General features: G+C 44.9%; 1 protein-coding gene and 1 long non-coding RNA gene across 2 annotated transcripts in view; one reads left to right on the forward strand and one right to left on the reverse strand.

The window, feature by feature from the left end:
* The window catches only part of LOC138845191 (uncharacterized), a 68,199-nt gene extending 63,486 nt beyond the window's left edge, over positions 1-4,713 (forward strand). The window contains exon 5 of the long non-coding RNA XR_011382029.2: positions 4,325-4,713. This is a non-coding gene — a long non-coding RNA (uncharacterized LOC138845191). The remainder of the gene's footprint in view (positions 1-4,324) is intronic.
* On the reverse strand, positions 3,824-15,557 carry LOC100303767 (C-C motif chemokine 28). Its single transcript, XM_002714016.5, has 3 exons — positions 14,878-15,557; positions 5,927-6,053; positions 3,824-4,643 (listed from the first exon to the last, which is right to left on the reverse strand). The coding sequence occupies exons 1-3, from the start codon at positions 14,939-14,941 to the stop codon at positions 4,454-4,456; spliced, it is 381 nt and encodes a 126-aa protein (XP_002714062.3). The 5' UTR covers positions 14,942-15,557; the 3' UTR covers positions 3,824-4,453.
* Between the last annotated feature and the right edge of the window lie 1,963 nt (positions 15,558-17,520).

Here is a 17,520-nt window from a genome sequence, read left to right on the forward strand (position 1 = left end):
GGAAGGAAGGAAGGAATCTAGGGGAAAAAAAAACAGGCTGGTGTCAGACTATAGGCATAAAACTTTAGAGGTCAAGAAGAACTAGAAAACATAGGAGTCCAGTCCCTGGGCCTTTGAACACACTCTCCCAGGCCTGATCTTGGCAAGATGTCACCCTCAGCAGCAAATTGCTCTTCAAGAGTGTGTGACGGCTCTTTGCTGTCTTATCTGTCTGTCTTTCAAGATTTATTTGTTTATTTATTTGAAATGCAGAATTACAGAGAGAGACAGGGTGGGACAGAGAGAGAAAAACAGCCATCTATAATAATCATTTCTTGTAATACTCACTTCCCAAATGGCCACAGCTGCTGGGGCTGGGCCAGACTGAAGCCAGGAGCCTAGAACTCCATCCAGATCTTCATTCATGAGTGACAGGGGCCCAACACTTGGGCCATGATCCACTGCTTTCCCAAGAGCATTAGCAGAAAGCTGGATCAAAAGTGGAGTAACTGGTACTCCAATTGAAACAAACATGGGATGCTAGCATTGTAGGTGGCATCTTAACCCACTATGCCACATGCTGGCCCCTACGCTATTCAGTGTAACTAACCATGCTGCAGGTCACTTGCCAACATGTGTTTGTTTCATCAGTAAACCCTGGGTGAAGGAAGGAGATGCTGTGGTGTTTCAGAAGTTCATTTGTAGGGGCTGGCACTGTGGTATAGCAGGTAGAGCCACTGCCTGCAGTGCCAGCGTTGGATATGGGCACCAGTTTGAATCCTGGCTGCTCCACTTCATATCCAGCTCCTTGCTAATGTGCCTGGGAAAGCAAGAGAAGATAGCTCAAGTCCTTGGGCCCCTGCACCCACATGAAAGACCTGAATAAAGCTCCTGGCTCCTGGCTTTGGCCTGGCCCAGCCCTGACCATTGTGGCCATTTGGGGAGTGAACCAGTGGATGGAAGACCTCTCTCTCTCTCTCTCTCTCTCTCTCTCTCTCTCTCTCCCTTTCTGTCTCTCTCTTTCTCTCTCTCCCTTTCCCTCTCTCCCTTCCTCCCTCCCTTGGAATTTCTCCAACGACATTGATTTTCAATTTTAGAATCGACTTTAGGGGTTGTCATTGTGGCACAGCTGGTTAAGCTGCAGCCTGCAATGCTGCAGTCTCATGTTGCAGCTTCAATTAGAGTTCCAGTTGCTTCACTTTTGATCCAGCTTCCTGCTGATGCACCTGGGAAGGCAGTGGAAGATGGTCCCTGATACCCATATGGAAGACCCATATGGACTTTCTGGCTCCTGGCTTCTACTGGCTCAGCTCCAACTACTATAACCATGTGACAAGTAAACCAGCAGACTGAAGATCTCTCTGTCTCCATCTTTCTGTGTTTACTCTGCCTTTCAAATAAATGAAAAGTAAATCTTAAAAAAAAAAAAAGTATTTTCCTTCAATTCTAGACCAATAGTTCTCAGCTATTAGTTGGGGTGGGGCAAGATTTTTATTCCACTCCAGGGAACATTTGGCAATATCTGGAGGCATTTTTGAATCATCAAGTAGGTAGAGATCAGGGATAATGCTAACCCATCTAGGAGACCCTCCACAACAAAAGGTCATCCAGCCCAAAATGTTAGTAATGCCAGAGTTGGAAAAACTCATCTTAGACAAAGTGTGGAAGATTACAAAGCAGAGTTATCAGCCTCAGCCATTTAAAGGTAAAGGTATAGCTGAGGGGGAAGCTGGAAGGATAGGAGGGAAAGGAATGGAGCATGGGAACTATCTACCTCTTCCCTGAGGAGAAGGCCAAAATTCCAGAGCTAAGGAATAGAAGCTGAGTGTAATATTCAGAGTTACAAAGATAAAGAAAAATCATTGTAGTAAAGCTATCGAGCATTAGAATGAAGAGAATGTAAATGAAGAAGTGAAAGGCCATCACAGAACACACACAGTGCCTGCCCCATAACCTTTTCTTAATGTGAGTTGCTGTAAATAATTTTAAAAATCCTAACTTATTTGTAAGTGTCTTATTTTTAAGTCACTTCCACATTTTAACATTTTTTTATTTAATGTTGCTTTCTTCAGCTTTTAGATCCTGCAGTTTGATGACAATGGATGATCATAATACAAATTAAAGGGGAATATTCTGTTTTCTTTAGGATCACCTGTATTATCATATTATCACATCAAAAACCATGATAGGTTGAATAGGAAGAATACTGTATTTTTGACAAAATCTGTCCATAAGTTCAAACAAAGATCTGGTGAGGGAGATTTTGCTAATCAACAATTATAAATTGTGTGCAGTTTTCTCCAGTGCCTAGGCATGTGAAACTCCATAGAGTCAGGTCAGGGCCTGTTTTAATCTATGGTTATTGTCACTGTCAGCAGCAACAATGCCAGGGGCAGCATGTTTCAATTCCAGGCTTCCACAAAAATAAGCTGTCAGTAGGCATCGCCTGCCCCCTTGTGAAGTCCCTGTCACAAATCTTTATCTGAGGTCCTCTCCTCCCTTCCATCCCATCCCCGTGTCTACACCTTTCCGGTATTTATTACGGGGCTGAGATGAGAACTGGGTTCCAGGCTTCTCTCTGTCAGTTACTGAGTGACCTTGGAAAAGCCATTTGACCTCTTTGAGCCTCAGGCTTCCATTCCATAGAGTGGGAATATCAGTGCAAAGCTTTGTTGGTGGGAATAAACACATCACCTGCTACACTGGTGTCACTGAGGGATGTTATACAAGAGACTGGGGATATTTTAAGCTACACCAGGCTCAGCACCTCTTTGAGTGCCATGCCACTGCCTGGAACTGGCCAGCAAGGAAGCCCAGGACACCTGGCACCTGGTAACATGGCTCCTGCTGCTTTCCAACAGCTGTTTATGAAAACTGGGCTCCTAGTATACATCCTGAAGCCTCTGTGACTCCTTATTTAGGGAAAATGTAAAATCACCCCACATGGGACCAACTCGAGACCCCTGGCTAGAGCTGCTGTTCAGGAATTTACTGCAGGAGCCAGAAAGGAGCAAATAGGATTTTGTTTTTGTTTTTGTTTATGTTTTTCTTCACAACATCAGAATTTATCAATCCAAACAACAGGAGCTATTTAATTTGGACGTTCTGAAGTGCTGTTAATCTTAAATTTTTCTATTTAGAAAATAAACTTGGATGTTCATGAGCCCTAAGTGACACAATAGGAAGTACACAAATTCCCATAGGAAATTCCTACCAAATATGGTAAACCTGAACCTGATTATAAGGCAACAATCAGACAAATCCGGAATGTGGAATGAACACTGGCCAAGATGTCCATCCATGTGCACAAAGAAAACAAATAGAGGACATTTCTTAGATTGAAAGATAATAGGAGCAGGCAATTGGTCTTATGGTTAAGCCACCAGTTAGGACACCCGTACCCCATAAGAGTTCAATGCCTGCCTCTGGCTTCTAATTCCAGCTCCTGCTAATGTGGACTCTGGAAGGCAGCAGTTGAGGGCTCAAATATTTGAATGGTTGCCACCCACACAGGAAACCTGGATTGAGTTTCTGGCTCCTGGCTTCAACTCAGCTAAGTCTTAGCTGTTGCAGATATTTGAAGAATGAAACAGGTTGGGAACTCTCTCTATTTTGCTCTGTCAAATGAATATTTTTAAAAAGATACTAAAGAAATATAACAATTAGTTGCAATGTGTGACCTTGATTGATCCTCAGATTGAAAAAAAATGTACAAAACATTCTGGAAAAAGGAAAATTTGAATGTGATATATATATAATATGTAATTACAGTATTAGTTTTTAGGTATGAAAATGATGTTATAAGAGAAAATGATAAAGTGATAATGTTATAAAGTAAAATGTCTTTATTCTTTTTTTTTTTAAAGATTTATTTATGTATTCGAAAGGCAGAGTTACACAGGGAGAGAGAGGTCGTCCATCCACTGGCTCACTCTCCAAATGGTTGCAACAGCTGGAGTTGGACAGATCTGAAACCAGGAACCTAGAGCCAGGAGCTTCTTCCAGGTCTCCCATGTAGGTGCAGGGGCCCAGGCACTTGGATCATCTTCTACTGCTTTCCCAGGCCATAGCAGAAAGCTGGATCAGAAGTGGAGCAACTGGGACTTGAACTGGCACCCATATGGCATGCCAGCACTGCAGGCCAGGGCTTTAACCTGCTCTGCCCCAGCGCCTTTATTCTTAAAGTATGCCAAATTAAAATACTAAAGAGGAAATTGAATGAAGTGTCATGTTTGCAACTTTTTTCGTGGCTTAGCAAAATTGTGTGTGTGTATGTGTTGTAAAATTATCTGTGACTGGTATACAGACAGGTGCTCATTGTACTATTCTTTGTACATCTCTGTAGGCCTGGAAAACCTGGTAATAATGGTAATAATAAAATTGAAGAAATTACAAGCTCCTCTTAAAAGATCATATTAAGGTGAGTGCTGCCTTTCACTAGAGGAATCGTCTTTGTGGTCTTGGCATCAGCTGTCTAGGAAGAAGTCTTATGGCAGCCCGTCATGGAACCCTCCACTGACGTGCCCCTTGATGAACTCTTATTATACTTCTTCTCGCGGCAAATTATGCGTTGACCAATTTTCTTGGCTGCTTGTGCTTTCATCCATTCCTTAAGCATATGATTCTCTGTGGTAACACAGAATCTTCTGCGCCCGAAATAAAGGCTGTTAAGAAGGGGAGAAAAAAGTGTCACCATTAGCTAATACAAATAAATAAAATCCTAATAACACACAAGCAGTTCCTACCTTTGGATACTGTATTCTTTTTTATTTATTTATTTTTTTAAAGATTTATTTATTTATCTGAAAGGCAGAGAGAAAGAGAGAGAGAGAGAGGTTCACTCCCTAGATGGCCGGAGCTGCGCCGATCCGAAGCCAGGAGCCAGGAGCTTCTTCTGGTCTCCCACAAAGATGCAGGGGCCAAGAACTTGGGTCATCTTCTGCTGCTTTATCAGGCCATAGCAGAGAGCTGGATTGGAAGCGGAACACCTGGGACTCGAACTGGCACCCAAATGGGATGCTGGCCCTTCAGGCAGTGGCTTTATATGCTACGACACAGCGCTGGTCCCCTGGACACTGTATTCTTAGAGGCTGAATTCTTTTTTTTTTTTTTTTTTTTAAGATAGGGAGAAAGAAGGGGAGGGGAATGAAAAAGGGAGAGGGAGAGAGACAGAGACAGAGACAGGGAGCAGAGTGTTTCACTGCTGATTCACTCCCCAAATGCCCAGAACAGCTAGAGCCCTAATGAATGACCTTGGAGTAGGTTCAGAACCAAGAGATTGGGTTCGCATCCCTTTTCTGCTAGTCTCTAGTTATGTGGCACCAGTGACCTAGGACTCGGGCACAACTCTCTTCCATATGTGATGCCTTCCTCCCAGCATTGCTGTCAGAATCCACATTTGATAAATACCCGTGCAGTTCAGGTTTTAGAGCACCTATAGAACTGTTTCCATAACTCATTAGGGATGGGGTGGGAAGTGGAGGGAGTTCACCGCAAACCAACCCCCAGAATCAAATCAGAGCAGGGCATTTGTGATTGGATTGCATGTGACCTTTGTGACAAGTGCAGATGTCACCGCACTCCAGAGAGTAAGAATGACAGCAACCCATATACTTGTCTGGAAAGAGTTACAGTGAACACCATGAACAGAGTCACCTTCTGCTTGGAGTTTGCTTTTCCACTCAGACTCTCCCTTGTTTTGTTTAGGAAGGTCGTGAGCATTTGCTGGTGACTGAGGGCATTAGTCCAGTCACAGCACTGTGGGGAAGGTGCTGGTTGAAGGGGCTGGAGGGCTACTGTGGGGGTCAGGACATCCCTGAACAGAGATTGTGCATTTACTCCAGGGAGCCAGGGGCCCAACGAACAGACTCTTCCCTCTCTTGTTTGGAAAATTATCTGCATGTTGTTCACTGTGTGGAATCAGATATTCCTGCCAAAAAGCACTCACGCGACAGCATCCAAGTCACAGTCCCCATCAGCTCTCTGCAGGTGACATGTATGAACCATCTTCAGAAGCCTTCTGGAAAGGTGTGGTGAAACCTCAGTGCAACAGCTGGAGAAAAAGGGCAATATGGCTAAAAGAAGAAAAAAAAGAGGAAATGTCAATTTTTTTTAATTTAATAAATATAAATTTACAAAGTACAACTTTTGCATTGTTGTGGCTTTTCCCCCCATAACCTCCCTCCCACCCGCAACCATCCCATCTCCCACTCCCTCTCCCATCCCACTCTTCATCAAGATTCATTTTCAATTATCTTTATGTACAGAAGATCAACTTAGTATACACTAAGCAAAGATTTCAACAGACTGCACCCACACAACGGAATTTATAGAAAACTGGCACGGCTTTCATCTTTAGTGCTTCACTTTAGCAAGTGGCCCTTACTGAGGGCTTCATGAAACAGACCCGGGCAAAACATGCCTTTACATACTGAAACTCAAACTGCATTTGTGGGAGATAAAATGAATTTGGGCAAAACCACAAAACCAGAGATGGAAAAGCTGTGCATAATGCTGCTTTGCGGTTTCTCTTTCTCTCTTTCTCTCTCTTTCTTTCTCACTCTTTCTCTCTCTCTCTTTCTCTCTCTCTCTCTCTCTCTTTCTTTCTGTATTTATTTGAAAGAGTTACACAACGAGAAGGAGAGGCAGAGAGAGAGAGAGAGAGAGAGAGAGGTCTTCCATCGGTTGGCTCACTCCCCAATTGGCCACAACAGCCAGAGCTGCGCTGATCTGAAGCCAGGAGCTAGGAGCTTCCTCCCAGTCGCCCACGTGTGTGCAGGGTTCCAAGGACTTTGGCCATCTTCTACTGCCTTCCCAGGCCATAGCAGAGAGCTGGATCGGAAGTGGAGCAGCTGGGTCTTGAGCCAGCTCCCATATGGGATGCCAGAAATGCAGGCGGTGGCTTCTTCCACTATGCCACAGTGCCACCCCTCGAGGGGTTTCAGGCTGACTTGGCAAAGATGAAAGCAGTGACTCCAGGGGTCCTGGGAGCCCACTTCAGAGTTTCCCAGCAGGGAAGGACTTGGCTGAGCCTGGCAGGATGTGTAGGGTGGAGGGAAGTGAAGAAAGACTTGTCCAGACTAAGGGAAGTGCATGGTTCAGAGAGGGTTCAGAGACAGGAAAGCCTGAGGTGCATTTAGAATCTGAAGAAAGATGGAGCACGTTGTCTAAAGTGAGTAACGAGGAAGGGGAGTGATAGGAGACACAGTTTTACAAATCCTGAGGTCAGACCACCGAGGCCTTGAATGTCAGCTTTCAAACTAAATGTTGGAGAAAGAAGGGTTTTAGAAAAATCCACCTCACAGTGATAAGCAAGATGGATTAAAAGGGGGACAAGCAGGTTAGGAGGTCGGGGTGGGGTGGGGGGGCTCTTGTTACCCAGAAGCAAGGAGAGAGAGCAGCACACAGTGGAAGGAAACACAGTGCCCACATTAAAATGCGGGTCTGCGAATCCCTGCAGGCCCTGTGCGGGACATTCTCCTGTGCTGCTTATTTCACCAGAGGAATAGTGAGTAGAAAGAGTTCAGAAGAACACCAGCCGTGGGTTCAGGGGGCAGCCTCCCAATAACAGAGGGCAGTCCCTGCCAGCGCTGTGGCTCACTAGGCTAATCCTCTGCCTGCGGCGCCGGCACACCAAGTTCTAGTCCCGGTAGGGGCACCGGATTCTGTCCCAGTTGCCCCTCTTCCAGGCCAGCTCTCTGCTGTGGCCCGGGAAGGCAGTGGAGGATGGCCCAAGTGCTTGGGCCCTGCATCTGCATAGGAGACCAGGAGAAGCACCTGGCTCCTGCCATCGGATCAGTGCTGTGCGCCAGCCGCAGCGCGCTGGCTGTGGCGGCCATTGGAGGGTGAACCAACGGCAAAGGAAGACCTTTCTCTCTGTCTCTCTCTCACTGTCCACTCTGCCTGTCAAAACATTAAAAAGAAGAAGAGGAAGAGGAAGAAGAAGAAGAAGAAGAGGCTAACAGAAACAGAGCCCCCCATAGCAGCTGCTGTAAGCAACAGAGGTTCCTGTCCTGTGTGTGGGGAGGGGGAGATCCCTGTATCCACACCTGGCCCACAAAGAAAGACCAGGCCTACTCACAGCCTCATCACCTTGAAGAAAAGGAGCTTTCTATGAAATTTAAAATGACTATGCGACTCATTCTCTAGGGATCCAAACTTTCTGTTGACATTCCTTAATTCAGTTACTCAAAAACCATTTACTGAGCAATTAAAATATTTTGGACACAATGCTTATCACTAGGGAAACAAAAAAAATAAATAAATCAAGAGGCCTCTATCCTCAGGGGTTACAATAGAGGAGACACATCTGGAGCCACATGTTTAGGCCCAGTATAATTGTCTTCTGGAGTTCTGTCCTTCTAGCACACTCACACAGCCATAAGGACAGGTGCACGACCATTCCCTTAGCAAACCTTAGAGACTAAATGTCTACAAAACTAAGACCCAGTCACCACAAACAGAAAAGGTCATCACATACTGATAAAAGGGCCAATTCAGCAGGAAGATGTAACAACTGTAATCATACATGCAGCCAACACAGAGTAGCTAGACATATAAAGATCCAATACCAACAGATCTGCAGGGAGAAGCAAGCAGCTGTACAATTGCTATGGTCCCAGTATGGTTTGAGCGGGTGCCCCAAGGGCTCAGGTGTTAGGGACTTAGTGCTTAGTGTGGTGATGTTGGATGTGGTGCCTTGGGGCAGTCTTGTGTTACAGCAGGTTAAGTTGCTGCTTGAGATGCCCACACCCCCTATCATAGTGCCTGCTGTGAGTCCTGGCTCCTCTGTGCTTCCAATTCAGCTTCCTGCTAGTGCACCTGGGAGGCAGGGGATTATGTCCCAAGGTCTTGGTTTCCTGCCACCCACATGGGACACACTGATGGAGCTTCTGGCTCCTAATTTTGGCCTGGCCTTTCCCTGGCTGTTGTGGGCATTTGGAGAGTGAACCAGTGTATGGAAGATGTGTGTCTCCCTCTCTCTGTGTTATTCGCCTTTTAAAGAAATAAATCTTATTTTTAAAAGTGAAGGTAGAGTCTATACAAGGCAATTGTACCATTGGACGCTGGTAGGACTAATGAGAGGATTGTTAGGAGAGAGCAAGCCTGATCCCGGAATCCCCCTCTGGCTTCCTGTCTACCATGTGATCTCTTCCCTGCCTCTTGCTCTTGCTGCTGACATTACGATGACCTCTACCATGAGGCCCTCACCAGAGCTGAAAAGAAGCCAGAACTGTTCCTTTGAGCCTCCTGAATTGTGAGCTTTATAAATAAACCTCATGGTTTTTTTTTTTAAGATTTATTTTATTTGTTTGAAAGGTAGAATTAGAAAGAGAGGAAGAGACAGAGAGAGATCTTCCATCTGCTGGTTCACTCCCCAGATGACTGCCATGGCCAGGGCTGGGCCATGCTAAAGTGAGTAGCTTCTTGCAGGTCTCCCGTGTGGATGCAAGGGCCCAGGGACTTGGGTCTTCCTCTGCTGCTTCCCCAGGTGCATTAGCAGGGAGCTGGACTGGAAGAGGAGCAGCAGGACTTGAACTGGTGACCATAAGGGATGCCAGCGCTGCTTATGCACTGAGCCACAGTTTAGTCCTCTAAACCTCTTTTCTTTACAAAATACCTACTCTCAGTTATTTTCTTATAGTGACAGAAAATAGATACAACAATAGAAGCAGATGACTTCAATACTCCTCTTCCTATAATGGACAGAGATCACTGGGACATAACATCAGTAAAGAAGCAGCGTAGATGAACTACACTATAAACCAAACAGGTAACAGATTTGTACAAAACACTCCATCAAGAGTATCAGAATATACATTCTTCTCAGCTGCACAGAGAGCATTGTCCAAGACAGATCACATGCTACATCACCAAAAGTTTTTAGAAAATTAAGAAGATTAAAATGATTCCAAGTTTCTTTTCTGACCACAATGGAATGAAACTATGAATATGTAACAAAAGGAAAATGAGAACACTCACAAATACATGGGAATTAAACAATTCACTCTTTTTAAAAAAATATTTATTTATTTGAGAGGCAGAGTTACAGAGAGGCAGAGGCAGAGAAAGGGAGAGAAGTCTTACATCTGCTGATTCACTCCCCAAATGGCTGGAATGGCTGGAGCCAGGCCAGTCCAAATCCAGGAGCCAGGAGCTTCTTCCAGGTCTCCCATGTGGGTGCAGAGGCCCAAGGACTGGGGCCATCTTCTACTGCCTTCCCAGGCTATAACAGCTGGATTGGAAGTGGAGCAGCCAGGACTTGAACTGGCACCAGGCGGCACTGCAGGCGGTGGCTTTACCCGCTGCACCACAGCGCCCTCCCTGACAATACACCCTTGAACAATCACTGAATCAAAGAAGAAATCAAAAGGGAAATCAGGAAATATCTCAAGAGAGGCTAGCATTGTGGCACAGACAGTTAAGCTGCTGCTTTTGACACCAGTATCAAATCCCAATGCCAATTCAAGTCCCGGCTGCTCTGCTTCTGGTCCAGCTTACTGTTAATTTCTCTGGGAAGGCAACAGAGGATGGCCCAAGTGCTTCAGTCTCTGCCACTCATGAAGGTAACTAGGATGGACTTCAGGCTCATGGGTTCTGCCTGGCCTAGCCCTGGCAGTTGCAGCTCTGTGTGTGTGTGTGTGTGTGTGTGTCGCTCTTTCTCTCTGTAACTCTGCCTTTTAAATAAATAAATAAATCTTAAAAAAAAAAAAAAAAGAAGGAAGAGCATTAGAGAGAGTGGGGAGTGATGGCTCATCGGTATGGGATCATTTTTTGGTTTGATGGAAATGTGTTGTGGTTAGTTAGTTGTGATGGTTGAGCAATTCTGTAAATTTATTGAACATACCTGAACTTTGTACTTTTAAATGGTGAACTTAGGGGCAGGCATTTGGTCTAGCAGTTAAGATGCCACTTGGGACTCCCACATCCCATGTCCAAGTGCCTAAGTTCAAGTCCCATCTCTGTTCCTTTTGCTTCAGCCCAGCTTGCAGCATGGGAGAGGACGGGCAGGAGGTGTTCCCAGTATCACAGGGATTACATGGCTGGTTGGGTGGAGTCCCTGGTCCAGTTTATGAAATCCTGGCTGCCCACATGGCCACAGTGGTTCGAGCTCCCTTCGCCACCATCACCCGGAGGAGACGCGCCCCTGTCACCCAGCCAGGGGGTGCCCAGCACCAGATCTGGCCTACCGTGGTTGCTCTGCCTAGAGCTGTAGGAAAAATTGCTTGTGCACCTAACTCTTAAGGTTTTTGACTGACAGATCAATTTTTGAGCAGGCCAGCTAGAGTCTAGCACAGCTGTTGGCATTGTGTCAGATTTTGTCTTCTGATACTGTCCCTTTTTGTAATGTATCACTTGTTATACAGATGTTCCTTGATCTACCATGGAGTTATGTCCCAATAACCCATGGTAAGTTGAACTTACCATGAATTGAAAATGCATTTAATATACCTAACCTCCCTAACATCATAGCTTAGCAGCACAGCACATGCTAGTAGTGGTGGGGAATGTCCAGACCACAAAATCATTTGCTCCAGCCCTGTGAAGGCAACTGCAGGTGGGACTTGAAATCCAATAAATCTGGGGCCAGCGCTGTAGCGCAGGGAGTTAACACCCTGGCCTGAAGCATCAGAATCCCATATAGGCGCTGGTTCCAGACCCGGCTGCTCCACTTTTGATCCAGCTCACGGCTATGGCCTGGGAAAGTGATAGAAGATGGCCCAAGTCCTTGGGCTTCTGCACCTGTGTGGGGGGCCTGGAGGAAGCTCCTGGCTCCTGGCTTCAGATTGGCTCATTCCCTGCTGTTGCAGCCAATGGGGAGTGAACCAGTGGATGGAAGATCTTTATATCCCTTTGTCTCTCTGTAACTCTGCTTTTCAAATAAATAATCTGTAAAAAATAAAATTCCTTTGGTAAAATTTATCTGTTCTTGTGGCTTTTTGCCTATAGCACATTTTGCTTGTATTAACGTTGCTGCACTAACATTTTGGTTAGTATTTGTTAGTTTTACTTTTTCCGTTCTCCTTAATTTGGATTTTAAAAATTCGTTCTTTTTCCTTGCTTTTTATCCTATCCTTCTCCTGACTTGTAAGTTTCCTGTGTTCCTTTTTAAATATTTTCTTCTGAAAAATTAGGCTGGGTCAGATCAAGAAAACTTCTTTGCAGAAATATCTACAATGTCTAACACAAGGAGATGTGTTTCTTCTAGGGACAATTCCTGTGACAATATCTCACAAGTCCTGCAGCTCTACTTCCAATCCAGCTCCCTGCTAATGTGTCTGAGAAGGCAGTGGAGGATGGCCCAAGTCCTTAAGCCACTGCACCCACTTGGGAGATCAGGATGGAGTTCTTGGTTCCTGGCTTTCGCCTGGCCCAGCCTTGGCTGTTGCAGGTATTTGGGGAGTGAACCAGCAGATAGAAGATTGATCTCTCTGTTACATTCTCTGTTTTTGTGTATCCTTCTCTTTCTGTCTCTCAGCCTTTAATTTTTTAAGTTAACATTGTCATTTTGAATAGGTCAATACATTACTCAAATTTGAGAAAAATTCTTTTTGTGTTACATAGCAAACATTTTTCATACGTACATTATAGATGTTAAACCAAAAGTCTTGGCCAGCGCCGCGGCTTACTAGGCTAATCCTCCATCTGCGGCGCCAGCACGCCGGGTTCTAGTCCCAGTTGGGGCGCCGTTTCTGTCCCGGTTGCTCTTCTTCCAGTCCAGCTTTCTGCTGTGGCCAGGGAGTGCAGTGGAAGATGGCCCAAATGCTTGAGCCCTGCACCCGCTTGGGAGACCAGGAGAAAGCACTTGGCTCCTGGCTTCGGATCGGTGCAGCGCACCAGCCATAGCGGCCATTTGGTGGGTGAACCAATGGAAAGAAGACCTTTCTCTCTGTCTCTCCCTCTCTCTCTCACTGTCTAACTCTGCCTGTCAAAAAACAAAACAAAACAAAACAAAACAAAACAAAACAAAACAAAACAAAACCAGAAAGTCTTGAAACTGAGGAATCTCTAAAATAAAACCGTTTGTTGAGCTTTTAGAGCTGCTAATCAGAAAAGGGCTAGTTCCCAGGACAGGTTTCCACAACTTAGCTGCAAGCTTAGAGAGCAGCTGGAAATGTGTTCACTGGCCCCAGACCTAAGCGGGTTTCTATAATAAGTTTGGTGAAGGAAATATAAGTTGTGTAGATTGTGATAGAAAAAAAGGGCAGGATAGTGCAAATTTACGGAGTGAATCAGAGGATGGAAGATCTCTCTTGTATCTTCCTCTCTGTGTATCTCTGCCTTTCAAATAAATAAATAAACAAACAAACAAAAAAAGAGGAACACAATTGCCTTGCATCTCCATCATCAAATCTCATCATCTGTCTTGGGGGTGTGGGGAAGAAGAGTAAAGAATGTAACTGCAGCTGAATAGATGCCCACTGCAAGATAAGGTCTGCCCCTCAGGCCCATTCAAATTCCAAAGAATCATACTGAAAGTTAATTGTGTCTATAATTTCTGTCCTTTTTGTTCATTCTCCTAAAAGCCATTTACAATCACTCAGAGTTTTCTGTGTTCTCCATTCTCTCTGCTGTAGAAAAAGGGTATGGGAGCTTCTAAACTACATTGGATTGCTGGATAATTATACTCCCGAGATGTTGCTGTGTGCCCTTTTGCACGTTAATAAATTTGTGTGTACTTTGTTCTATTTACTCTGTCCTGTTAGTTCATTCCAGTGAATCTTCAAAAGGCAGAGAGGAAATTTCCCATTACCCCTCCTATAGATTGTCATCAGGAAGACAATGTGGGACCCGATGAAGCAAAATCTCCCAACTTTCGCCTGCAGGGCACAGTAGAACTTTAGTATGAGCGTACAGTGGAAAACAGCCAGGCACTTCTTCTCTGAGAGAATGCCAAGTGGCAGATGACACCGGTATACTGTGGGGAACTAGAGGCCCTGGGTGCCCTGTACAGGAGGCCATGGTGGCATCCAGGGCCACAGGGACCAAGCAATTAATACAAGACAGCAAACTTCAGAGAAAGAGGACTGATGTGCTGCTAGTATATATGGAACCATGGTTTTCAGATTAGCTTTTTTGAAAGAAGTTTTAATGTCCAATTTGTATAAGTCCATATGAGTGTGTGCATGTGAAATCTCATTTTTAAATGATAGTTCAGTTTCTTAAAAAGCAGACCAAATGAAATTTATATTCTGCCTCTGCACTTAGAGATCTATTCCAGGTAGAACACAAGAAAAGATGGCATCAGCCCAGTATTGTTGAGCACCTCCAGTTAGGGTTTCCCTAATGCAGTAGTGAGTGCTGCTGTAGAGCAGAGTCTGTGCAGTGCAGATTCAGTTACAGTCTCCCAGTTGCATGCTAGAAACTCACGATTTAAATTCTCTCAGATCTAATTTGCATGGTTTAATTCTTTCATCCTGTTTCCTCTTTTAAAGATTGAACTGAAACTTCAGGTAGGCATCCACGGGACTGACTTTGCTTGGGAAATTGCAGTTTACTTAGCCAGTACCCCTTGGTCCAGTCTCTTTTCCCCCAGGAGGGCACACACTTGTGTTCAGACATTTAGCAGGTTGTGGGAAGGGGACACATATGAATAACAGGCATTATGCCTACATACGGTTATGTATTCTGTCATCTAAAAGGAAATGCCACTCCAAGTTGCACTTATGTAGAAAGACTTCATTTTCCATTTGGCAAATTATCTGTTGCAAGGAGGTGCATTCCTGAAATTCCTCAGAGATCTAGAATTTAAATGTATGCCATTGTCTTGTAGGTAATCAGAAATCATTGAAAATACCTGTCTGAAGACATAAAGAGCTCTGCCCCAACCCACTCCTTCAAGACTGATTTGGGAGTCCTCCCAGCCACTGGAGGCCTGATGGCCAGTGCCCCACTCACCTTCTGAGGGTTGAAGAGCCACACAGGTAGCCAAGGCCACCAGCAAGAGTCCTGCGCACTGCATTCCTGCCTGCTCCGCTGGCTCTGGCAGTACCACAGGTGAGGCTGCAAGAGCAGGAAATGAAGCTAAAGGTGTCCTTGGGAGCAGATATAGAGCTCAGAGGAAAAGGAAGCCAGGTAGCCCCGCCCTGGGAAGTGCTCAGGGCATCCTTTCCTGTGGGGCTTAAGACAGCCTCCTGCTGACTTGTCAAGCTCCTGACTTGTGTTCCCGCTGCCTGCCATCAGGGGACTCAGTGGCTCTGACAGCGTGAGGTCTTGTGAGTTGGGTTACGCCTTAGAATGTTGGGAACCATTTTTAAAACTAGTAATCTACTTGAATACACTTATAAACAAACCAGCGTTCTGGGGTAGGGAACCGTTGTTTGAATTTTGTAGAAGCTTCCTGTGGGACTGTGATGGACATTGACTAAAAACCATTGCTAAAGGAATCAGATTCTTCATAGTGGCTTGTTGAAACCACAGGTTTCTGGGGACAAGTATAAAATATTATCTCTGTGGGAAGATATGAAGGAACTCAGCACGACTCTGTTCTTGGTTTGAAGCCAATATTTCCAGTGACTTTCTAGATTAATTATGAGAAAGGCAAGACAGATAGGGGGCAGTGCCTATAGAAAGGAACTAGAGCAGTAGAGTCCCACTTCTAGTTCAGCTTTGCAGCTAATCAGCTGTGTGAATAAAGGCAGGAGATACAGTGAAGGCCCTTGCATTCTAATCCCATTTTGTCCACTACTTAGGCTATAACTTAAGGAAATGTACTCAACCTTTCTGCATTTCCATTAGTTCTGATATTAATGAGTCAGGCTGGATGACCTACAAAGCCATGCCGTGCTGCTTCTACGATTAACTGTCCCATGTGGTAGCCACTAGACCACATGTGACTCTTGAGCACTGAAATGTGGCTAGTCCAAACACAGACCGTGGGTATAAAATGCACATGGATTTTAAAAAAAACTGATTAATGCAGTAACAGTGGGTTTTGTGCAGCTCTTATAAAACATTAACAATACAGTCATGTTTCTTTTCTGTTAAATGTTTTTGACAGTAAGAGCACCCTTTTGGCTCAGACCATTTCTTGTTCTGTTTTCAGTGAAATCAGTTTAAAAAAACTTTAAAAAAACAATATGACAGATGAATATAAAATATCTCAGTAATTTTTACATTGATTGCATGTTAAAATGGTAATATATGGAACCAGTGTTATGCCAAGCCGACTTAAGCTGCTGACTGGGATGCCAGCTTCCTCTCTGAGCGCCAGTTCTACTTCTGATCCAGCTTCCTATTAATGCATCTGGGAATGCAGAAGATGTCCCAAGTGCTTGGGCCCCTGTCACCAAGATAGGAGATCCAAGTGAAGCTCCTGGATCCTGGATTAGGTCAGGCCTAGCCACTGGCAAAATATCACACACACATAAACATTCCATAGCCTGCCAGGCACCTGAAATCACCACCCTAATTGTCCCTCCTGAATAGAAAAAAGCCTCTGTTCAGATGAAATGAAGGGTGACTGTTGAGTAACAGGAGTGATTTTTAATCCAACAGGAAAATATTTGCACAGAATTGTCAGGGTACTGGCAAGGATGGCGGGGCTTCATCTGATGAGCCTGGGATTGGATGCACCAGTGTACTCTTGCACCTCTCATTCGCTTCTCTTGCACGGTGACTTCTGTTGCACTGTGTGCTTCTTTCTTCTGCTGGGAAATGCCACCATGGCCCTGCCAGGGAGAAGGCACAGGGACAGAAAGCAGAGGGACTGCTGGAAAGCAGAGGGACTACTCCTTGAGTTCTTAGCACTTTCTGTCTCCTCCACACTGCTGCCTTGGCACGGATGGAGCTGGTGGGTAGTGGTTAGTGGAAGACAGTTGGGATAACAGGTAGGATGAAAAATATGACAGCACTTAGGAAGTTCACTGACTGGAATCAAGACCTTGGGGCAGATTTACTTCACCCTGGTGTTAAACAAACAAACTGCCATCTACCAGCAGGAACCTACAGACCACCACAACATCCTACATCACATCAATTTTCACCAAGAACAGAAGAGGGCAGATCAAGTTTGATTGGGGTAAGGCGAAAGTTGACTTGGGGGATTTTTGCTTGACAAGAACATGGTGCAGGCTGCAACTGTGGGGTGTATGTGTGAGACAGAGGGCTGTTCACTAGGGAGCCACGGACCAGCACTAAGTAGGAGGGAGCCCCGAAAGGGTGGATTCAGGAGAATGATTTTGGTTATTTAGAATATGTGTGTCTAGGCTTGGGCTTCTACAAAACCAAGTGAAGAGGAGGCTGAGAAATGTGTGCCTTAGGGCATGGGATAGTTTGAGGTTAGAGTCATAGAGTGAGAGAACTTGAGGACAGCCTGAAGGCTGCCTGGCTTTGTATTTTCCACTGTGAATTGTCTTAATGGCTAAGAACATCTAGAGGAATTTTAGGGATTTTTTTTTTGCTTATCCAGGAAAAAATAAGTAGTTTTCATTTTAAAGGTAAGTAAAGTATAAACCTCAGCTGTCATACAAATACCTGTTCCAATACATGATTTGAGTAAAATGACCTGTTATATTGGGAGAATAAATATTGTTAAAAGGT

This window comes from Oryctolagus cuniculus, chromosome 14 (assembly GCF_051225735.1).
Source record: "Oryctolagus cuniculus isolate XC-2025 breed Fujian yellow rabbit chromosome 14, ASM5122573v1, whole genome shotgun sequence".
Classification (NCBI taxonomy): Eukaryota; Metazoa; Chordata; class Mammalia; order Lagomorpha; family Leporidae; genus Oryctolagus; species Oryctolagus cuniculus.